This window comes from Aspergillus flavus, chromosome 1, assembly GCF_009017415.1.
Source record: "Aspergillus flavus chromosome 1, complete sequence".
NCBI classification, from domain to species: Eukaryota; Fungi; Ascomycota; class Eurotiomycetes; order Eurotiales; family Aspergillaceae; genus Aspergillus; species Aspergillus flavus.
In genome coordinates this window covers 2,803,926-2,826,240 of record NC_092406.1, presented here as the reverse complement: position 1 = coordinate 2,826,240, position 22,315 = coordinate 2,803,926, and the positions used below count along the sequence as shown (strand labels likewise).

Here is a 22,315-nt window from a genome sequence, read left to right as displayed (position 1 = left end):
GCGAACCTCGGCCCCAACAGTTACGTAGGCGAAAAAACCATCCAAAGGCCTTTTGATCCTTGTTCAAAGATGCTTGTGAACAAGGAGTGTCTCATGCAACGGCCATTGGTTCGAGCGATCTTTGAGTCTTTCAATTATTGGCCTTGTTATCAAGGGATCAGCACCCTATATCATCCAGGACGCAGGTCTCATTGGCCACACGCGATGGATTTCCGCATTGATGGTCTGAGGGAATGGACGATTATCAGTTCTGTCGTAATGACGTCGGCATATCCCTCGGTCCGATTTTGAACTCTGGCTCGTTTGCACGATGTCTACTGCCATTGGCGCAATTGTTATACTATGTCCGGAGTAGAGGTCCACGCGAGATGATGCGAGGATGATGAACTGCTGCTCTCTTTTCCCATGGTTCTCCAACGCCATCAAGCTATCCGCTGACTCAGCACGTGCATGACTCGTGGCGATCACAGCCTTAGGCACCCCAGAAGCATTAACAGAAATTGTTGAATTCACATTATAACGTATCGGTAGGAATCGCATTAATCGCCCACCGTTTAGGTGCCCTGACATGATATCGTTACCCGTTTCGAATCTATATCTGCTTGATACATCCACACACTGAATAACAGTTATCTCACTGTACAGATTTCTACACTGTTTAGAATGGTAATGATAACGATATGCTACCTAAGCAAGACAACGCCAGATGAGTAATGATACAATCGCTACAACAACTCAAGATTTCGAGTTACCCTTACAGAGTACGTAAGAAAACACAAAGCAGGGCCGAGGGATATGTTTATGGTTTGAGAGTTCCGCTCAACGTGGTTTCGTACCAAGTGGTACCGGAGGAGGTGTAGGGGACGGTGCATTCACCGGTGTAGATCGCATCCCTGACTTCTTTGGGGGAGGTGGTGGTGGCGCCTTCTTTTGGCTGATGGACTCAGTGTCAACGCTAGAGTTGGAACGGCTCAGATTGGGATGAGGAGGCACGGGCGGTGGCGCTTGGTCCGAAGGTGTGGATCCCTTCCTGTCGTCAAAGAAGCTGTTTACCCGCTGGGAGATCCCGTACTTCTCATTGAAACCACTGAGCTTCTGCTTTCCCGCTTGAATCTTGTCGTCGTGTTGCTCGCGGAAGCCCTTGACAGCAGACGTAGCACGCTGCACATCTGACGCAGACACAGTAGAGGACTCACGTCCATATAGGCTTCCCCGGGCCGGCGGGGGAGGAGGTCGAGACGGACTGTCGGAATTGGTCCTCATCTGGGAGAAGCGCGTTTGCAGCTCACTGACCGGAGCTTGACCGATTGACCCACCCGTAGCTGGGGACGCAGACCTTGGTGAATCGCCACGGTTTCCGATTCCCAGAGAGGGAACGGAAACTCCCGCCTGAGCAAGGCGGGATGTAGCCCCTTGATTCAGGTAGCCATCAGATGCCTGTTCTGTGCTAGAATGAGGAGAGTATGCAGGAGGAGGAGTAGGTGAATGGGACTGCGGTGTGGAATTGGTCCGTGGAGGAATCCGGGGTGGGATGCTGGGCTTAGTTCCGGAAGCTGCAGAATCTGCTGGCGACCCCGTGCGTCTGACGGGGGGAGGGGGGAGGGTACTCGGGTCTACGCCTGTCCGGTTTGCACGGTACGGTAACGGAGGGGGTGCTGGTTTCTGGATTGCTGCTTCAGCTTCCGCTTGCTCTTGTTGTTGGCGAGTATCCTGTTGGCGAATCTGCTCTTGCGATAAGGGGCCACCTAGGCCCCTCCGGTCTGGTGTTGTCTGGTTCGGGACAGCAGCAGCGCCGTGATATTTAATATGCTTCGGTGGTGGCCCAAAAGCCGCTGGGTCTTTGAGCGACGAGAGCGGCCTCGAAACATGTTCCTCACGCTCGCTATCCTTGTCTTTGCCTTTCCCCATCCATCCGGCCTATCAAAAGAATAACACATGGTCAGCTCGTCTCTGGTCGCTTTGTTGTAATGAACATAACACACCACTTGGTTAATGCCTTTAAAGTCACCCCGCCAACTCTCCTTTTGCCCTTCTTTGCCCTTGGGGTGCCAGCCCTCCTTGAATACTCCCTTAATCCCACTCATTGTCGGTGCAGCTTCTGTTGACCACGAAAAGACCTGCGCAGTTCAGCGAGTAATTGATGACAATGCCGATAAGACCAGGATCGGTGAAGATAAGAACGAGTCCGGTATGTCACCTCGATCCGTCGTCACTGACCATTAGGCGCTGGACCATCTTGGATCCAGTTGATGACACTAACGCGTCTGGGTTAGTGCGGCCTGGTTACGTTATCTCCAATCTCCGAAATAGTCACGTGGACGTCATTCGTGATCTTTGTCATGATTGTTCCTTCGGCCTGGAGAATTACTACAGCCAGTTCTATAAATATATATGTATAAGGCCGGACGTTGTCAGCTGGGTCCACTCTGCATCTTCTTCTTGATGATGTCTTGTCAACTACCCTGTACTATGTCAGAACTAGAGGCAAAATGAGCCACTAGATTCTAGCCAAGGATTGGCCCCCAAGAAACCGCTGCGCAACATGGCTCTCACCACAGCCACTCAAAGATGTCGATCAAACCAATGGCTCGTTGGTTGGAATGCGCAGAAGTTTGACTCTGGGGCTGACCGCTACAAGAATTTCTTTTTATTCTTTTTTCAAGAATTTCTGAGGGGTCTTTCCCCCTCCCCCCCTTTGGCTTCACGACGCCATATCACGGTCTTTGTTACAAGTGTCTGTGCAACAACGAAGACACAAACAGCTACTCTTGTCGACAAATCTTGGGTGCCATGAACCCCTCTTGTAACATATTGACGTCCCGCATTTTAATCATCAGCAGAATGAACCCATGCCTTATGTGTGCCATCCACCCAATGGGGATCGGCGTTTCATATTATGGCGCCGTCCTCATCTTTTGCTGATTGGGTACGGCCCTCATTGTTCACTAGTAGCAAAGTCTAGTAACAACTGCTTGCGAGATGCTGCGCCATGTCAGCTTCCTTTGTCTAGCATGCTTTCCCTCACGTTTCTTTATCTTACGGCTCTTCACCATTGCAGGCCCTCACTTCCAGTCCTTTTACTCTGCTTCTGCTCGCTCCTGAAATTGCACGATGGACTATAGCACAAAACGAAGCATCCCATTCCTTTGACTCATAGATCGACTTCTTCGGTCTCATTGCATCTGCTTTGACTTTTAATGCTGCGGTAGGTTCCATCTAATGTGAGACTCAGAGGTCTTCTATGTTCCATCCCTGATTCAGTTTGCTTATTGGCACTACCGCACATATGGATCCTTTGCCCCTCGCAAAATCTGATTTCTTCCAATTTTTTCCAGTCGTGCGTACGTATATGTTGATAGTCCTTCTCAGATGTACTTAGGACTGTGTATTAGGACCTACAACTCCTAGGGAAGACCAAGTTGATTTACTTCCATCGCAAACATTCAGGCATGGATCATCCCATAGCCGTCGTTGTGAGAGACCTTCTTGCTGGACCATCCAGTTTGCACTCCAATGATCGAGCCCGTGAACAACCAGATTGTGGTGCTCGGTGTGACGTATGGTTGAACAAACGACTTCTTTGGGACGCTTCAGAACCATTCATAGGACCTGAGACTACAATAAATACCGAGAACTTCCCGGCGGCAACCCAAGCGGCACAGACGGCCATGGCGACTGCAGAAGCGAGCGATATCACCTTTCAGAGGGAAGCCAACTCTGAACCCGATTATGTGGAATCGTTGACGACGACCATATCGTCCTTGCAATCAGAGGCAACATCTATACAAAGTGTACCACCGATGGGCAACCGGCCTACGGGTCTTCCATATAACCCGGTTATCACTGCACCTCCGTGGAGCTCAGTATCCTCCTTAACAACTACTACAAGATTAGCTACACAACCTGAAACAACATCCACCGCAGCTCCAACCACCACCCAATCCGCACTTGAAGAAAATAGCAGTGGTGGTGATGGCATTAACACCAAAACAACAATCGCCATTGCCGTGCCCGTTTCCGTCGTCGGGCTTGCCCTTTTCGCAGGACTTCTATTTTTCTTCCTGAAGCGGCGCCGCCAAGAGAAAAAACTCATCTCCGCAAGTAATCCGTCTTTAGCAAATGTAGCACCCAAACGAGAACTATCCTGGGGGGATTACGATTCAACTCGGAGAGAGAGAACCTCTTTCGGAACCATGGCACAACGACCCATACCGCATAGCCACACACTCACACCAGATACCCAATCCTTAAACCGAGAATTACGCCCGCCACCATCGGCAGACAGTCGTAATGGCGTCCGAGGTCGCTTCACCGAACAGGTCCACTCAATATACGCACCCGACGGAAGCCCAATGGCCTTAACTGCAGAAAACATGAGCCACCACGAACAGCACACACCTCGATCTTCAGCATGGCCTCTCTCACCATTCGGTGATCCGGTCAATATCAACAACAATGATGATGCGGGCTCGGTCGTTTCAAGGCTCAGCGATAGACCAGGTGCAACGCAGAACCGAGACATGGATGATGTGTCGTCTATCTCGTCGATAGATGACAACGAACGGAGGCGAAATACCCGACCGTAGGGCTTTTGGGATGCGAAGACGTGTGTTTGTGTTGTCGGTTATTTGGCGTCGTGGTCTTGCTCTTGGCCCTTTGGGTTTTTTTCACATACTATATACTCATACTCCTGTGTACTGTACATTGATCTAGGTTCTCTATATATTCAGCAGAGAACTATATTTAGCGATTGCATTTATATTACCCTTGACAAAACAAGGACCATCCAACTATTCCCACATCTCATAACATCTCATACAAAATGTGATTGCTTAGGTAAAGAGAGCCCTGACCGCCCGCCTCCCAAGCAAAAGCACTAATCCCATTAAGGAAGGCGGTTCTCAGGCAAAACCACGCTAGTGAGAACCCCATAGCCTCATCCCCAGCAAAGAGGCTTTTTAATCTGTAAATTAGACCCCCTCTATATCTATAAATTCTTGAGGGATCTTGCCGAGAAAGACACCGAGTACATAGTTGTATACCTAATATATCAATGTCAAGTTATACTAGAGTGTAAGACAGTTTTGGTGGTGTATCTGGCATAAACTCCAGGTTTGCTAAAAGATACAGCTTTCTGGAGGTCCAGTTCAAAGTGTGGTCACTTTTTCTGCCAGGTGTTGGGTTGACCAGCTTGGTTCTCTGGTTGTCGGGCGGTCGGGCCACTAGCTGTGTCCTTGGCATGATCGTTGCAAGCAATTGTATACACAGTAGTATTTCTACTGTGGGGTATTTCTTGTCTATACAATGCTTTACTTTCTGTTTCTTCTAATGCGAAGTTAGTTTCTAGGTTTTATTCCCTTGTGATCTTTCAAATTATTATAATTGAGGATAGGTCGTAGATTCAAAGTCAGGAAGGGGTATTTGAGCAGCACTATTCATTGGCATGATTATATGATATTAAATCTATGCTCAATATATACAAAACTTTTGTGCCTACACCAGATTAAGTAGTGGTGTATGCATTGAGGTATATGTACAGTAATTTTCAACTTAACGTCCACCGAAATCCGGCTTATACGCAAGCACCTTGCCCTTCATCAGCTCCCTCAGAGCCATCGTTGCATACTGACTGGATCCCAGCTGGAATTTCAGAACGACAGCAATTTTATCGGCAGAGTCTGCATTAGCTACGGTACATTGCTTGCCGTTAAGTTTCTCTAGGTCCGTCTGCACGAACTGCTCATCATCCCCGGAATACAACTTCACCTCGGCCGAATAGTCTGCTCCCATTCGGCTGAGTAACTTCCGGTAGCTTCCACTCAAGCTGATGTCCTTCCATTTACGGCGCATGTCATACGGGTCTAGACCGCCACCTTGTTCGCTGCCCATGAAGCGCTTGTAGAACCCATCCATAGCATTAGCGGGGTAAAGCACGTCGAATCCAGGCAAGGGAAGGACAACATCGAAGATTGTGTACTTGCCGCTGGCGGCCTCTTCAGCTGTCAGGGCTCGCGCGCGCACAAAGGCATCGCTTCTGGCGTAGGCGCTGTCCTCTGCCTGCGGGGCGATGATCACCTCGCCGTCTGCATCGACATCAGTGGCAGGGCCATTGGCGGTTTGATCTTTGTCGACATGTTCGTGAATGAGGACCAGGTCTCCCTCCACGACTTTGTCTCCGTACAGTCGCCACCGCTCGCCTGCAGCGAAGTTCCAGACTAATGATTGGTAGGCGTGCACATACATCAAGCGCAGGTTCCGGGGAATCGCCTGCAAAGCTCCGAGGTAGTCATTCTTGGAACGGCCCAGCTGCCGTATCAAGTTAGCTTCTGCGGAGAACTTCCGAGGTAACTTCTCAACGGCTTCGTTGATTCTACCAGTCGTTTGGAAGATGTGGATGGCCTCTGCGCGGGCCTTGTCATCTGAGCTTATCAAAGCGGTCGAGTTCTCGCCATCTTGGGCAGCAGCCAGAACATGGGGACTATAGTGAAGGATAGCATCGCAGGCGCCCTTGAGGTCTCCTTGCAGCATTTTGACACCTACTGTGTCCGTCCGCGTCGCAAAAGTTCCGAAGCGCTGAAGACCGTAGTAGTTGAAGTAGCCACGTTCATGGAGGTTTCGTAAAGCCGATCCTACGCTCTCGGTGGCATTCTTGATGGCGGTTTCACGATCTTGAAGATCAATGCCTGGGATATCACATTCGCGGAGGGTGATAACGAATTCATTTCCGGCGAGATCACCTAGTTCGAGGCCATGCTTGCGATACTCAAAATCGCCAAGTGCCGCGTTGCGAAGAGTCGAATTTAGTTTCGCAAGTCGATCGGCATGCACGCGGTTGGCGCAAGCTCTTTGCGTCGTCACTCCACGTCGGTCCTTAGTGCCAGCGAATTGGAAACTCTTGGGGTTCAATCTCAACGTGCGCGCGATAAAGGATATAACCTCCATAGTGTCCTTGTTCTCCTTGTAGATAGTGAAATGCAGATAGGGGCCTCCGAGCTCATCCCAGTTAACCCGACCTTGATTCCGGCCACCCTCGCGAGCACCCTGCGCCTTGCGCTTGGTTCGGTTTGCAGCGACCGAAATGGTCATTAAGCCTTCAGCATCCGTGGAAGACTCCATCTGCGAATTGAAGATGCGACGGATCGCCTGGTGCATCTTGATGCGCAGGTCGCGGTCGGTTACAACAACGGTTGAAAGTCTACCCAGTTCACTTGGGCGGGCTTTCTCATTAGACTGGGCGCGTCTATACAGCGATACGATTTTCTTAGCGTGATCGGCGCCAAAATAGGAATCCAACAGCGCCTTGTCCTCATCTGAAATTTGAAATTCGACTGCAGGTGTCTCCATGGTGGGTGTGGCGTCGCTCGCAACCGCAGCTTCGGCATCTCCTTGCTGCTTGTTGTCTGCTGGCGTTTCCGTCTTATTCGCAGTGTCATTGTTGTTCTGTTCCGACTGAGGTCCAGCAAGGGTGTTTAAATGCAGCACTTCGCCCGAGGGAACGATCTCATTGACCAGGAAATCGGTATATCTGAAATCAAGCAATTCCAATCAGTTAAAGTTTTTACCTCTCTTCTTTGGGAAAGTACCTCTTCTTCAAAATGCCAGAAAATCCTGCATTCTCTGGGCTAACAAACTCGGTAATCCCAACTTCGGCCTCCTTCAATGCTTGAGCGTCACTTTCGGAGATAGCCGCAGGTGTTCCGGCGGACGGGGGGAGAGTAGCTTCTTCTGTGGTGGAAGTATTGTCAACCTTGAGCCGCTTACGCGGCGACTCAACAATGTCAGCGCCCTCCATTGTGAAAACAGAGCGGGGATGGTGATGTCAAGTTGAAGCGGGAGCGATAGCAGTTAACTGATGCGGACTGTCGGAGCTGCGATAGGTTTTGCTTCTGCCGCGCCGAATGGGGATTAGCGTAGCCCTAGCCCTACGTCTCTGATAAAGAACAGTACATGGGGCGGATTCTTCGACTTGACTGGGGTTCTTTCTGTTCTAGTTTTTCTCTGGTTTCTGATATCTTTGCTATAAAGTATTTACTTCACACAGAGAATACTGATTGGCAATTGATTGTACTCACACTCCACAAAGCTTGCGATGACTGTTCGTTATCTATAACACACTATTCACTTTGTCCAGCACAATAACTAGTAGGGTAAGAGTAATTTCATAATTTATGAAGTAATCTCTTTCTCAACTTGTGCCTATATTAGAGGGTGTATAGAATCAGTTCAGCGTTGTCCTCTCATAGACATTATTGCTACGATGACCGAGAGGTTAGAAGATTGGCATTCAACACCATCTCAAACTTGACCTCATCGATGATAGGAACCAAAAAATGAGATCTTGTGCATAAAAAGGTTTAAACGCTTCCATACCTCATGGAGACTAGTTTGGTGGGCACTTCTCCCAGATACACATCCGTCAGCCTGCCACGACCCTCTCTCTTCCATCCATGTCTTACCATTCCGTTTTGGTTCAACCAGAAGATCCTTACTCAATAAGACCAGTGAATATAACTATTACTCATTCGGAGAACCACCAATAACACCCTGGTCCTGATCATCTGAAAGTCGATCGGTTCTCTCTTTGTCTCTCGCTCCACAATTTTCTAACCCAGCATGCGTCCCCTGAAGTCAAACCAAGAAATCTGGGAGCCACTTCCATGTTTCTTCTTTTTTCTCCACCGAGGCTTGTTTCCTCCATCCGCTCGTTCTATCCAAAATCCCCATGGCGATGCATCCACAAAGACAGAGGAAGCTATCGATAGGTGGTCGCAAACTGCTCCTCTTGCTGTTGGCGGCCCTGATCTACCTCGTACTTTACCATCTCCCACCTCCGCCAAAGACCAAGAACAATACCAGTTCGAATAGAAAAGCCCCCAAATATGATGTGGATACTACGCCGCGATTTCTGCATCTGTCATCCTTTCGTGAGGACCCTGATTCAGAGTATGAGAAAAGGGTATCGGATGCCCTGCTGGAAATAGAGAGAAATGCCCTACGCGCGAGCAATTGGGACACCTCTGCAGAAGACCGAATCTGGCAAGTTGCGCTCGGTAAATACATTGAGCGCGAATCGGATTCATTAGAATTTGAGCGAGAAAATAGTGGATGGAAGTATTCAGTAAGGATGACTCCACATAGAAGCAGTCCTACTTTATACTAAGACTAGACAGCTCGTGGATGACAAAAAAGCATCCAAATTCATTACCGAGATCTTCTCGAGCGTGCCGGATCTGAAGAAGATGTATGATTCTTATCCGTACCATGTAATCCGTTCGGACCTGATCCGATATCTTATTCTGTGGTACTACGGTGGCTTCTACGCAGACATGGATGTTTACCCTGCCCGCGCTATCAAGGAATGCCCGGCATTGGAGCCACTCTGGGAAGATGGTTCCAAAAGCCCGAATGTTTCTCTTGTTGTAGGTATTGAAATCGATGAGCCACATGCCTCCCCGCGCCTCATGCGTGAGTGGCGCTGGATTAGACGCTACCAGTTGATCCAGTACACTATATATGCGCCGCGACGCTTTAGCCCAATACTTCGAGAAGTTATTGTTCGCGTCATGGCTCACACAAGACGACAAATCAACCAGAGCAACTTTCTGCGTGGGCCACGCTACAAGGAAAACACAATTCTGGAGGTCACCGGACCTGGAGTATTTACCGATGCGGTTCTGGATGTACTGTCTCGGACGCTGCCGCCGACTCACAGTCTGGTGGAATCATCTGTGAATGCAGATGCTGATATTGGGGATCTCGTTTCGCCGTCTACCGGGGTGACCCAAAGGCGGGTGACGTGGGCCCCGTTCAACAGAATCAGAGAGCCGGTCTGTGTGGACGCCTCGGAGGCCATGGATGGAAAGCCAATGGGGGGCGTCTGCGTCTTACCTGTGAATGTATGGGGAAATGGACAAAGACACAGTGGTGCCGAGGGTTTCAGTAATAAACATGCGTGTATCAACCATCGGTTTGGGAGAACCTGGAGGAAGGGCTGGCTGGAATATTTCTTTGGGTAACTCAGGAGACTCTTGTTTTATGGTTGTAAAACGTGCCATATCCAAGGGAACTCCTGTGCGGTCCTTGCAAACAACTTCCAAAACCCCCAAAGGAAAGACCTGGAATACGTGTCACAATGACTCTTAACACTTTCAGCAAGTGCCTCGCCCACGAGACTCGAGGACGGCGGCCGGTGCAAAGGGAACTACGTACTTATGCTTTTCTTTGGCGAAACTAGGAATAGTGGAGGTATGGGTGTGATATGATCAGTCCAATGGACAGAACACCCAAGAGAACCGAGTTATTAAAGCTCTGACCAAAAGATGAGGAGCTGGAGTTATGGGATTGATTATACGAGGACATGACAGTGATTATACGGGCATGATAACATCAGCATTCTTTTTACCCCCGACTGTAACAATTTTTTACTGTACGGTACTTGGGCAATTCTGTACATAGGCGAGTCCCGAGCTTTTGTTGCCCTTTAAAAGGCTGTCTCTATGTAACACGATTAAATCCTACGAGAATATGAAGCCCTGGACCCCATGTATGTCACGAGAACAGGATCGGCAGAGTCTGGCAAATACCCCTCCAGCTAAAAGCAAGCCCTAAATTACCTCAGCTAGGACCGATCACTGCGCTACGACCTCCAGACGAGCAAGCCTAGACCACTCTACATGGGAACATCTAAATGAAAATATTAACAAACGACCTCATAGACGACTGTCACGCATAAAAGTCTCAGCATACAAAAGTATCCCTAAGCCACAAGCAAAAACCAATACAAACGAAACCCCACCCCTTACCCCGTAGAACTGTCTCCAGCACTTCCAAAAAACCACAAGACAAACACCATTTGAAGTCCCCCAAAGTGTCACAACCTGCTACTCAGACCACGTCAGCAGCAGAAGAGTCAAGGTCACATGGGGTTCATGATGCTGGGAGCTCGGTAGTTACCATAGCTCCAAGCCGCAGAAACTCTTGATTGTTATGGATCCCGTTATAGCAACGAAGAAACGGCACCAGGTGTCTCAGTGTCTAAAGATATCTTCTTTGCGGTACACAAATATCGTGTAACATGATACTGGATTTGTCAACTGTTGACCACTCTGAATATGTCCTTATTATATGGATCAGGCGCTTCTCTGGACTATGGGTATAAATTCTCGTGTGTTTTCCGTGTTGGGATTTCCCTGTTCCCTGGTTATTATTTCGACTATCTTTGGATATTTCCATATATGTCTGAAAGAATAACTAGGTGACTTCATAAGCATTTGTTCGTATACAACATGAGTACCTCATCCTCATTCGAGCCATCAAAAATTCAACTCCGACATGATCCCCTATACTACGTGAAACCGGGCCCCGACGAGAAAGAGAAACTAGAAAGCCGCCTACATATACTCGAAAACCAGGAAATAACACAATGTTTTCGCGAGATAGAAGACGAACCGGGAGCCGATAAAACTACTATTACGAATGCCATCGCCCGCAAAAAAGCCCTTCTAAAGGACGGTATCACGGTCGACGCGAGCCTACATGATCTTGTCTGCGTGTTCGTCGATGTATCCGAGAAACCCCTTCTTAAATCTCGTCAATGCCTTCTTGATTCTAAAGAGGAACTACAGAAGAAACTTGATGCTGTCGAGCGCCAGCCTGTCAAGGGCCAGCCCTTTGATGCGCTCATCCCAACTAATCCAGTTGAGGATGGGTGTGTGAGGATTTGTTACAATTTCTACACCAAGGCCGAGAATGGTGGAAAGGTGTATGAAGAATTATTGGGCCTTGTCAATATATACCTTGGGAAAATGTTGGCTGATTCGGATCTGCCAGTTATTCTTGGTGATGAACTTCGGGTGGCACAGACTGAGCCTACATTGTGGGAATTAGAGCGTGGTTATCACCACGAACAAAACCCACTAGGCGTGTCGAAGGAAGTCTTTTCTCCAGCTTGGAAAAGGGCAATGGAACGTGAAAGAACAAGCTGACTGTCTTAACCCCTGGTTAGGGTATCTCATTTCAATTTTTGGACAAGCGTTCATGGTTGAGAGGGATGATGTGCATGTAACCTAATCTTTGATATGGTGTACTCTTCAAGAATAGTATTGTCATATATCAACTTGTCTCTTTCACCTTAGACTCAGAACTTCACGGCGTACTTGATGGAAGTTTGCCCAAAGGGAAGCAGTTGGAATCTAAAGAGCGAACTCGCTTCTTGATCTGGTTTAATGAACTGATGTGTTTCGGGGTAGTAAGTCTTTAAACCTTGTCAGGTTCTAACATTGAACCATCTAAAATCTTCGAAGGTCCAGTTATTTGGAATTACATGGCTTGAACATCCGTTGAACAATGCACATGCGTTACCTTGTTTCCATTGTTGTGTTTGTTGAGCTGAAAGGCCCAACTGGAGAATATCAATGTGCCTTTAGTATACATAAAGCAAGTTAGATTTCTACACAACATAGAGACAAAATTTCCTTCATCTCCAAATATAGCCTTATCTTAAAGCGGTTTCGTCAGGGTCAGGCGAAAGTCAAAGGGACTTGCGTTCTTGCACTTTGGATATAGTAGTTATCACCTGCCTCAATTGCTCTCTAAATTGCAGTATAACAATGAAAACCACCAACACTATGTCTTTGATATCTAAGAGAGTTTTATTGAATAAGCGTTGGCCTTTTGCAATGAAATTTCCATCACTCGATTCCAGATATTGTGTTTTTATAAAGAGAGACCAACACTACCTGAGTATATAAATACAGCCTTGGTCTTCACATAATAGTATCTTGTTTTTATGCACCATTGGGATCATTTCCACTTACCAACTTACTTCAAGCACAACCCCCCTCAAGAGGCAGACCAACAGACAAAATGCGGCCCCTAGCATCAGGAGGCACAGCTTTCTTCTGTGCCGCCATAGACGAACACGACCGAGTCATAGACCCACCAAATTCCACAGCTATCAGAGAATTCCTAAATAGGAGCCGTATACACCCAGCCGAGCAGAGGCGCAAAATAACCCTTTTCATGGAGGGAGTGATGGTCGATGCGACAAATAGGAATCTCATCTGCCTCTTCTTCGACGTGAGAGATGCAAACGACGTCTCCGAACTCATTCTTTCTACCCTTTCTGTACTGGAAAGGAGATACCAGGACGTCGCCGAGGATCATATTGGCCAACCACACGGCCCCGATGACCAAAATTACTTTAACCATTCCGCTGTCTGGAATTGCGGAATCTATCCTGGACATCCAACAGCCAGGGTGAGGGACGGGTATGTGAGGATTTGTTGCATGTTCGAGACCCGGGCCAGACATAGTGGTGAGGCACTTATGGAGTTGTATTCCATGCTTCGGGTATTGTATAGACATCCGGATCTGCGTCGGGGTGGTCTGCCTATTGAATATAGGGGCTTGTATGTGTTTCGTACCAGTCCGACCAGGAACATATATCGGTATAATCCTAGGGCACTCCGTGGTGTTAGAATAATCTTTTGATGTTGCAGATTGAAGACTCTGAAAATGTACTAGGCTATACTGATACCCTTTTTTCTTTTCTTTTTTATGCTTTTGCTGCAGTCTATACTTAGGGGAAAGATGGCTTGCCGTTGTATATCAGTATTATTTTATCGACCACGCCCGCAGCCGTTCATACCTGCTGGATCATGGTGCTGGACACCGGTCTATTTTACCGATCAGAGCTCCTGAAATTGGAATTCTTGTTGCTTGAAGATAGCTAATGGAAATGTCCATGGAGGATAGAACGAGTAGTGTACCCTTCCATGCCAAGACACGAAATGCTGTCTTTCATGAATATTGGTGATAACCAAGGCTTTTGCCGCTTTCTTGGGAAAACACCTATGCTCAGAGTCGGAGCTGGCGTATGATGGTAATTCTGCTGATGGGTCTTGACGTGGACTGGGGATATGTCAAGACACATATATGCTGTAGGGGGAATTTCTTCGTCTGTTACTCTAGACACCGAGTTCTAACTTAAATACCGGAAAGTAGAGGATAATTTGTGGTTGCTTCCCTCTAGGGTCTCTACGAGCGTTCTACACACCAATAGCTCCATGCAAGATGCCAGTCACGAACAGTTTCATTCGGATCTTGCCATGTAGAAGGATTCAGATGACCTCTCTTCATCCTTGTGCAGGTCCTCATTAGAGTGGGCATTCCCCAGAGCATACGAGTATAAATGTAGGTATGTTTTCGTGTGATCCCCTATCGTCTTAAGCCCATTTCAAAATTAAAATTACCTCCTTGGTAATCTTGCCAGCCACACCAAGAATCCCCATTTGTCCAAGCCTCCAACAACACTATCGAAAATAGAACGAGTGACTGGTTCCCTATCCCATCCAAACCGTTGGATATGGGGCCCAAATTCGACTGTGAGCCGGACAAAATTAAAGAGACAGCAAAAACGTATGGCTGGGGCTCTCGGGCCCGTGAGGTTGAGCGAGACTCAGATGAGTATAAGCAATGCATAGAGAAAGCAGGCAAGGTAGCTATTATTTTGAAAAGACTGTCGGATCAACGCATCACGGTTGACGTATCTCAATATCGTCTTGTCTGCATTTTTCTCGATATTAAGCAAAGCGAATTGCACGATATCCTCAGCTGCATAACTGCCTGTAAAGACGAACTGGTGAGGCATATGTTTAATGCCAAGAAGGGTCCGATCATGACCCTGCCACTCCCAGGCGACCAGCTTGAGGAAGGCCATGAGAGAATGTGTTTTGGTTTCAAGACAATCAAGCATGATTCTAGCAGTATATATGTGGAGCTCGCTTACCATCTTGAACGATTCATTCTGAAAATATTCCCTAAATATATCGACAATGGAGATGAAAGAAAAATCACACTGCCATTCATGATCGAAAATCATTTTCTGGCGGTTTTGACTACGCCTGATATCAGAGACGATTTTGCACTCCGTCGCAGACGCAATCCACTGGGACTTGAGGCTAAGAGAGCCTACCATATCCCGTGTAAAGAGGCTCGTTTTGCTGATCCAGTCTCAAAGTCAGTCCTCAAGGGACTTAGTTCTGAGCCTGACGTGGGCAATTAGTTTCCTGTTATTTTTGTTTCGCTTGAGAATAGGTGTTCTATGCTTTAGGGGAGTTGCATTTCGATACATTGGAAATCGAAACGATTTAGTACTTCTTTTCCTTGCTTTCTGTGCGTAGTGACACTAATCCACTCGTTCTATTGCTAAATCCTGGCCACAGTTACAAAGTCTCTATATTTCAGCTCTCGGAGATATTAGCCCCAGACAACAAATCCCACTGTAATTAGGTAACCAGGGAATTCTACTACAAAAAGATTCAGGACCATCTAGTAGATAGAGCATGGCTGGTCCGAGAGTTGGCGCAAGCTCGTGCTAGGATAGATGCAGCTAATAGAAAATTGCCTTGATATTTGTACATTTAAAAAGCACATACCAGAGCCAAACTGGTGAGAGATACAATCTTAGTACCCCGAGTTATTTTCTCCTGACTAGTCATAATGCTTGGGGGGTCAAATCACAGTGACCACCGTGAATGGCCCTCATATCCTGATATAGTGCGATCAACCCAGGCCACCTAAAGCTCCTTGAAACACAACTATGGAGCGAATATGTTCCATGCTTTGAAGTTGAGTAAACTAGTGCTAAAATGTTTGAAGAGTTATCCTATACCACCGGAAAGGAGGAGGTGACTTGAGCATCCCGCCATGCGTCTGGAACCAATACTGATCAAAGTCAATGACTGCTATGTACATGAAACACCCCTGATCGGAGCTGCTTCCAAAGAGAACTGTTTCATACAAGAGGACACACCCTTCTTTCAATCATGCGACGGCCAGTGTTCATTGAGCTTAGTTAGGGATCCATACCCGTCCATGCGGATCATCGCGACGACCATCCTGGGAAGCGAGATTGCAGGTTTCGTTCTATAGATATGATATCTCCAGAAAGGTTGAACTACATATAGCAACAGGCCTTGAACGCGGTATTCCTACGTTACTAAGCAAGAGGCCCAGTGGTTCTACGGCTCTGGTAAAACAAAGCAAAGATAGCATCATTCAGTGTCGGAGAGTGTCTTTGTTATACGCACATATTCTGTAACAATGCTCCACCATCATACTTGTGCACATTCTCGTGATAACTGAGACTGCCCAGGTTTCCAGGTATAAATATGGGCTGGTTTTCCCTCTGAATCCTTCCGGTCTCTGTCAACCATCTCAGTCATCTTTATTCCTTATCAATCCTCAGTCCTATCCGAGAAAAAAAACTTATACAGTCCAATTCGATATATGGAGCACTCTGAATCGGCACGAGAAATGGAAACCCAAAAATCAGGATCTCAACCTGAGGAACCCACTGTAGAAGGCCCAATTTGGCGACTCATACCTCTAGGGTTCGAAACACTTACCGAACCAGGCGAACGCATCAACAAGTTCCAAGAGGAGCTGGTAAAGTATGATCCAGTTTTTTGCTTGGTAACACCATCGCTGGAGTCCAAAAAAGTCCAACTTTATACGCACAAGCTTGTGATCGACCTGACCGAGCGGAATCTCGTCTGCATCTTTTTTGATATACCTTCGAGTCACACCGAAGAGGGGAAGAACGTTTCAGGGCTTGCCGAGCCCAATGCCCGCTATGCCATTGAGAAGTCTGAGGACGAAGCAGACAAGATCCCGAGAAACCATTTAGGTAAACTGGTATACCCACTGGACGACGTTCCTGAGGGAAAGCAGAGGATTTGTTTCATGCTTAGACCCGTTGGCCGTACTCAGCCAGAAGTACTCGATATAGACTTGATGAGCATTTTTGCTGGAGTTAAGGAGGCTCTGGATGACCTTGGGGAAGAAGGTCGAACGAAGACTCTTCCGATTGAGTGGAGAGGTTGTTATGTGTTTTCGGTTGAAAGAATTGAGAATATAGAAACCTGGGATAAATCGCCTAGCAATATCGGAGCTACACCTCTTGAGAGCTCAGGTTCTTTTTCAGATTGAGAAGCTTGGATACCTGGTGGACTGGACAAATTTATTGTTTTTACTGTTTTATATGTCGTTCTTAGTTAGGAGCCCTCTTTGAAGGAGAAGATGTCTATGCAGTTACCAGTTGCTATCTACAATGGAATGAGTCTCTTTTTTTGATCAACAAACGTATGCCTAATCAGTAGCGACGGACAACTTGTGTTGAAGTGCACATCATTAATCATCAATATACTTTATACCCACAAATACATGAGCCTTGAGCATGGGTTTAACCATCCTAAACGGATGAAGCCTGAGTGACATAAAGGCTCTGCCGGTATTCAAGACAATGGAAAACTACATTCGATGTCGGAGAGTGCCTTTGTTATACGCAAATATCCTGTAACAATGGAATGAATATCTCCGCCACCTAATATCCAAAGTGGTAGAAACCTCGAGTCTAAAGCAGGAGAACAACATCGTCAAGTTCCTTAAGGCATTTATATAGCATGGAAAATCGAATACTTTAACAACAGATTTGCCATGTTAGTAATCTCAAGCGGCAGGACCCTGACATATCCTGTAAAGTTCCTAAAAGTACTGGGAAAGACACTATCTAGTGTCTGGGATTATCCTAAAGCAGAATCCCAGTATATATGCTAGATTTGCCACCCTTTTATCCTTCAGAATTTATCTTTGCGAGGGAAGATGGAAGCTTCCCTTCTGTCTATAGACATATAGAGATGGAGAGACAGACATATCTCTGAGATATACAAGTATAAATATGAGCCCATTTCCCTCTCATCTTCTTAGATCTTATATCAAACATCTCGAATACATCCTGCCTTATTAAAATCCCATCCCACTCAAAAGAAGCAAGATGCAAGTCAAGCAAGAAGGACCCCGGGTAGTACGAGAAACCATAAATGACCCGGAATGGACGTGGCCAACCAGAGACAACCAATGGGGCGAGGGTGCTTTTCTAGCCTCACTCGAAGCTCGCAATGTACCAGGCGAAGTGATCAAACGCAAGTTGGGTCTTTATCGTTCTGGTATCATGCTCGACGTGACTGACCAAAATTACGTCTGCCTCTTTCTCGACATACCCAAGACAGGGATGTCACGCTTTGCACCAGATGTCCTTTGGAGGTGCTGGGATGAACTAAGGAGACTGGAGGGCGAATATTCCGCTGGTAGGTGGCATCTGGTACACCGGGACGACACTTTGGATGAGGATAAGCAGAGGATATGCTTCATGTACCCTACCAACCACAGAACTGTGCCCGAGGTGATTTTTGTGGAGATATATGACATTATTAACAAACTATTGGGTGCTCCCGATATACAAGGAGCTAAGCTTCCGGTTGAACTCAGGCGACGTGGCTATAGCTGTCTGGTATTTGAGCCGCGGCCAGAGTCAACATATAAACCAAGCAATATCCGAGTCGCAGTTAGAAGTGTGTTTTATATCCAGGCTTGAAGGGCTTGGATATAGCCAGCTGGACCGATTTTTGTTTCTATTGTTATATTTGTTGGTGCTTAATAAGAGATGGAGAAAAATGTAATGCGCATGTCGTTGACTTCATGGTTATTGTTCTTATCTTTCTTTAAAATATCATTTGTGTCTGCTATCCATGTCTTTGCGCTCATTTTAGCATCGTATATACTGTAATCCTCTTTGAAGCTACTATGGATCTTCATTATTCTCTATATCTAGTGATTAAAGCATACCTAGGGACAACAATAGTCAAAGTCTAATGCGTATTTTGTACAACCAATTCTATAAAAGTAACAATGAACACTCGACACCAAAGCCATTGAACTCGACTATCACATATTCTCAAGGCCAACTTCCCACCTCCAAGCACCCAATGACCTCGAACATAAATACTCACACAACTCACCATCTCTCACCAACCCCATAGCCAATTCTGCTCCCAATCACAACCAAACAACAGCACCAACACCCACCGAAAAACCCCCAACCCCAAAGTGGACACCCTAACAGCCCCCCTCAAACCCGTCAAGCGCACAACCTCCAGCGCCTTCGACGCCACCCGCAAAAGAACTCTCAAAGAAGCCGGTCTCCGCACCGAAGAGCACACCAACATGGTCGGGATCTACCTCGACATCGACCCCTGGACAAACCCCCAGGACCCCGAGGACGTCATTCTAGCATCTAGACGGGAACTAGAGCGCAGAATGACAGTGGCTGAGGCACGTTACGCGAATCCACGGGGTAAGCCTCCGAACCACCGGATCAGGGTGTATTGGGTGTTTCCGTCTGAGGTGCAGACGGCGGAGGAGGTGTTCAAGGAGGCGTGGATTTATAATATGGCGTTTGAGGAGATACTTGAGAGGGGGAAGGTGTTTGGATTTCCGGTGTTGTTGGATGGGTGTTGTGTGGTTGATATTCTTCGGACTGAGAATCGTGGGAAGATGGAGAATGTTTCTGTGACGGATGTTGGGCATTGTTCTTGGGAGGATTTTTTGTCGAAGGTTAAGCCTGCTTTTCCGGATAAAGATAATCCGGGGACTTATGTTGGGTTTTAGGTGGGTGGCGGGACTGTATGATTGTTGTTTTGTTTAGTTCAAAGCATCTCAGGTTGAATATTGCAAAACTCATACTTAAAACTAGTGATAATAACAAAGACGTTAACGGGTGTGTCCAAATGATGAGACCGCCACTCTATTGCTGAGTCTAACATAACGTTGTTGTGGAAATGTAGTCTATGCATGTCAAAGTACATAGGGTATCTTTCGTATCTTCGTAACAAGTCATTCCCCCTTTTTTATTCGTTCTACTTCAGTAGAGCCATAATATCGTTTATCTGATCGTCGTGTTAACGCCTGTAATCGCACTGTGAGGAAAATCTAGAATTAATGGTGATCGTTTCGGCGTCCGTCCTGGAATGCATATGATGTATCCAACTTGAATGGTATCAATTCGATTCCACCATCCGGTTGCGCAGAGCTAGCACATCCATAGGTTGAGAATCTCCACCTTCCCATGCAGTCTTAATGGCTTTAACCAATCCCCAAACCGCGTTTCGGGCTTCTTCGCGGCCCGCCCCAGCATGGAGCATAGATTCATATGGGGTATGCGTGTGTCGAATATGAGCCTCCACCGCCAAATCAGCCTTGCGTTTGTCCGATTGGGTCGCCGTGCGTCCAACTCGGCCGGAACCTTTGAGGAATGCGTGATTAAGAATCGCCTCCAGAGATTCCGCAGGCATTAATGGGAACTGAGTGCGGAGGATTTGTCGAGAGTGAGCCAGGTCTTTCTCATCGCGAAGTTTGACAGCATTAGCGCGCGTCTCAGCGGTCGCAGCGGCAGACTCGAGAACAGCGGCGTAGATGTCAGATGGCACACGGATACCGAGGGTCCTCTTCCCTGTCTTGTCCTGCAGCTGGTTAAAACCCTAATCGTTAACGGGGCAACATAATCCCTTACAAAGACGGTGTAGACTGTGCGCTCAGACTCCTTCGTATTCGCTCGACAGTTGCGAGTAACATATACATCACCCTTGGGAACAAAAACATAGCCTGTGGCAAATGGTTCCTTTTCAAAACAATTCTGTTCGTGAACTCCCGTTAGCGAGGCATTATTCTTACATGCGCTAGTAGCTGCAGGCTAGGCAAGGGTGAGGCGGAGAGGGTCCCAAAACGTAACCCAACATTTTAATAGCGCAGAAAAGCACACACCTTTTCGAACGGTTCTGTTGAGCGCGGGATCAACCCGAACTTGGAATACTTCGAAGTTCGTCCCCCAACTTGACGCTCTGAGCGGTTTATCCTATAGTTACTGCCGGCGCCGAAAAGCCCTCCACGGCTACGTCTGCTCGTGAGGCTATTTCTGCGAGCCTGAGCTAGGATAGACTGAGGCGATTTCGGAGGAGTAAATGTTTTTGGATGATTCCTTCGGTGGCCCCCCATTTTCCTCGGAGCACGCCTCCGGGAGATTCTGTTCGCCGATGCCATGTTCTTTGCAAATGCGACTAGATATAATATGGCGAAGAGAAAGTGCGAAAATCAGCCTAATTTAGAGAGTGGCGACGATATGATATTCGTAATAATAGATGGTACTGAAGTACTTGCTGTATCTGGCCCCGAGTTCGGCTGCTATCACAGCTACCAACATCAAGGGATTGATAAGGGAGAGAAAGAGCGATGGCCGACACAAACGGTGAAACTAGAAGATGTCGCCATGACGTGGACATGTAGCTTGACGTAGCCCTGTTAATAATCCATTATTGGGAGTTAAGCCTCGCGGCGTTCAATCGTGGGAGTATGGTTTATGCATAAGTAGTATGCCCAGATGCGCTCAGCGATCTTCACTTTTCTGCCCAAAATCCTCGCGTATCAATTCCGAGCGGTCGCCGATTCCGCGGGGAACTGGTGGCTGAGGACTGTGGCTGGTGTCTGTGGAGTATGTGTGCCTAAGGTGTCAGCAACATTTGGTGGGAAAGGATAGGCCTCTTGAGGACGTCATATTGCTCGGGATTATCTGGCAGGGACAAATCATGGAACTCAACACTCTCAAGACGAATGCTGGTGAGACGAGGATATCACCGCCTGGCTTATTGAATACTCGGTCAGGTACTCACAACGGTCAAAATTTCAACTCACTTTTGCCGGTTAGTATAGAGTACTATACCCTGCCAGCCTGAAAGCGCTAACCAATGACTATTTGAATGATAGTGTTATAGCTGCTATTTTACACCACGAATGGAAGCGCTTTGTTAGCCTAGCTATAATAATCGACACACCGCGTGACATAAGTAATATATGTCAGCCATACAGCCGCACCAAGACAAACTTATCGCCATCGAATACACTGTATACAATGGTAGTAGCCAGATGGTATCATAACGGTATTGAGCAACGGAACACACACTATGTAAGACGGATGTACCTCATGGGAGTGAGCTCTTGTTCAAGGTTTAGCTCGCTTAGCTGATTCAAGTAAGAAGCACTTGACCAGGCTGGACGAAGTATACTAAGGTGCAATTAGCTTACGGAATACGGTTGGCTGCCTACGATTTTGAACCATGCCGATACAATACAGGTCCTGGTTCCGTTCGTTGAACCACTTCCCTCTATAGCTGTTGAAGAGGCGTCGAAGGATCCGTATGCAGCTGGAGAAACACCTATAGTTGCTCTGAACGAAAAAACATCCAGCCATTCAACCATTCCTTACTCAACAGTTAAAGATCAACTGATCTCTACTTCATACTCGAAGGGACTCGCGCGATGCATGGACAATTCATATTCAATGATTCGTTGTCGCCTTCCTGACCGCAGATCGCGGAAGGCAATCCTTAGGATGGCAGTGTTATTCATATCGGAACCGCAATTG

General features: G+C 47.2%; 9 protein-coding genes across 9 annotated transcripts; 6 read left to right on the top strand and 3 right to left on the bottom strand.

Annotated features, from left to right (window-relative positions):
- Nucleotides 1–694: 694 nt before the first annotated feature.
- Nucleotides 695–2,466, bottom strand: F9C07_1067742 (uncharacterized protein). Its single transcript, XM_041284136.2, has 2 exons — nucleotides 1,983–2,466; nucleotides 695–1,917 (listed from the first exon to the last, which is right to left on the bottom strand). The coding sequence occupies exons 1-2, from the start codon at nucleotides 2,082–2,084 to the stop codon at nucleotides 820–822; spliced, it is 1,200 nt and encodes a 399-aa protein (XP_041140899.1). The 5' UTR covers nucleotides 2,085–2,466; the 3' UTR covers nucleotides 695–819.
- Nucleotides 2,467–3,449: 983 nt separating this feature from the next.
- F9C07_1050 (uncharacterized protein) lies at nucleotides 3,450–4,586 on the top strand (the record flags this gene model as incomplete). The annotated part of the gene is made up of 1 exon (XM_041284129.1): nucleotides 3,450–4,586. One exon carries the CDS (start codon nucleotides 3,450–3,452, stop codon nucleotides 4,584–4,586), a length of 1,137 nt encoding a protein of 378 aa, XP_041140900.1.
- A 216-nt stretch (nucleotides 4,587–4,802) lies between these two features.
- Nucleotides 4,803–7,868, bottom strand: F9C07_2279361 (pseudouridine synthase). Its single transcript, XM_041288441.2, has 2 exons — nucleotides 7,584–7,868; nucleotides 4,803–7,525 (listed from the first exon to the last, which is right to left on the bottom strand). The coding sequence occupies exons 1-2, from the start codon at nucleotides 7,790–7,792 to the stop codon at nucleotides 5,551–5,553; spliced, it is 2,184 nt and encodes a 727-aa protein (XP_041140901.1). The 5' UTR covers nucleotides 7,793–7,868; the 3' UTR covers nucleotides 4,803–5,550.
- Nucleotides 7,869–8,431: 563 nt separating this feature from the next.
- On the top strand, nucleotides 8,432–10,651 carry F9C07_1067628 (uncharacterized protein). Its single transcript, XM_041284127.2, has 2 exons — nucleotides 8,432–9,118; nucleotides 9,171–10,651. The coding sequence occupies exons 1-2, from the start codon at nucleotides 8,723–8,725 to the stop codon at nucleotides 10,014–10,016; spliced, it is 1,242 nt and encodes a 413-aa protein (XP_041140902.1). The 5' UTR covers nucleotides 8,432–8,722; the 3' UTR covers nucleotides 10,017–10,651.
- Nucleotides 10,652–11,285: 634 nt separating this feature from the next.
- F9C07_2227874 (uncharacterized protein) lies at nucleotides 11,286–11,984 on the top strand (the record flags this gene model as incomplete). Its single annotated transcript, XM_041284130.1, has 1 exon — nucleotides 11,286–11,984. One exon carries the CDS (start codon nucleotides 11,286–11,288, stop codon nucleotides 11,982–11,984), a length of 699 nt encoding a protein of 232 aa, XP_041140903.1.
- An 880-nt stretch (nucleotides 11,985–12,864) lies between these two features.
- F9C07_2240194 (uncharacterized protein) lies at nucleotides 12,865–15,406 on the top strand (the record flags this gene model as incomplete). Its single annotated transcript, XM_041284131.2, has 2 exons — nucleotides 12,865–13,268; nucleotides 14,326–15,406. 2 exons carry the CDS (start codon nucleotides 12,865–12,867, stop codon nucleotides 15,062–15,064), a joined length of 1,143 nt encoding a protein of 380 aa, XP_041140904.1. The 3' UTR covers nucleotides 15,065–15,406.
- An 805-nt stretch (nucleotides 15,407–16,211) lies between these two features.
- F9C07_2279356 (uncharacterized protein) lies at nucleotides 16,212–17,341 on the top strand. Its single transcript, XM_041284132.2, has one exon. It carries the CDS (start codon nucleotides 16,291–16,293, stop codon nucleotides 16,990–16,992), a length of 702 nt encoding a protein of 233 aa, XP_041140905.1. The 5' UTR covers nucleotides 16,212–16,290; the 3' UTR covers nucleotides 16,993–17,341.
- Nucleotides 17,342–17,708: 367 nt separating this feature from the next.
- F9C07_2249857 (uncharacterized protein) lies at nucleotides 17,709–19,509 on the top strand (the record flags this gene model as incomplete). Its single annotated transcript, XM_071510064.1, has 2 exons — nucleotides 17,709–18,372; nucleotides 18,882–19,509. The coding sequence occupies exons 1-2, from the start codon at nucleotides 17,837–17,839 to the stop codon at nucleotides 19,507–19,509; spliced, it is 1,164 nt and encodes a 387-aa protein (XP_071365745.1). The 5' UTR covers nucleotides 17,709–17,836.
- Nucleotides 19,510–19,898: 389 nt separating this feature from the next.
- F9C07_1042 (uncharacterized protein) lies at nucleotides 19,899–20,892 on the bottom strand (the record flags this gene model as incomplete). Its single annotated transcript, XM_071507410.1, has 3 exons — nucleotides 19,899–20,360; nucleotides 20,411–20,533; nucleotides 20,662–20,892. 3 exons carry the CDS (start codon nucleotides 20,890–20,892, stop codon nucleotides 19,899–19,901), a joined length of 816 nt encoding a protein of 271 aa, XP_071365744.1.
- Nucleotides 20,893–22,315: the final 1,423 nt, after the last annotated feature.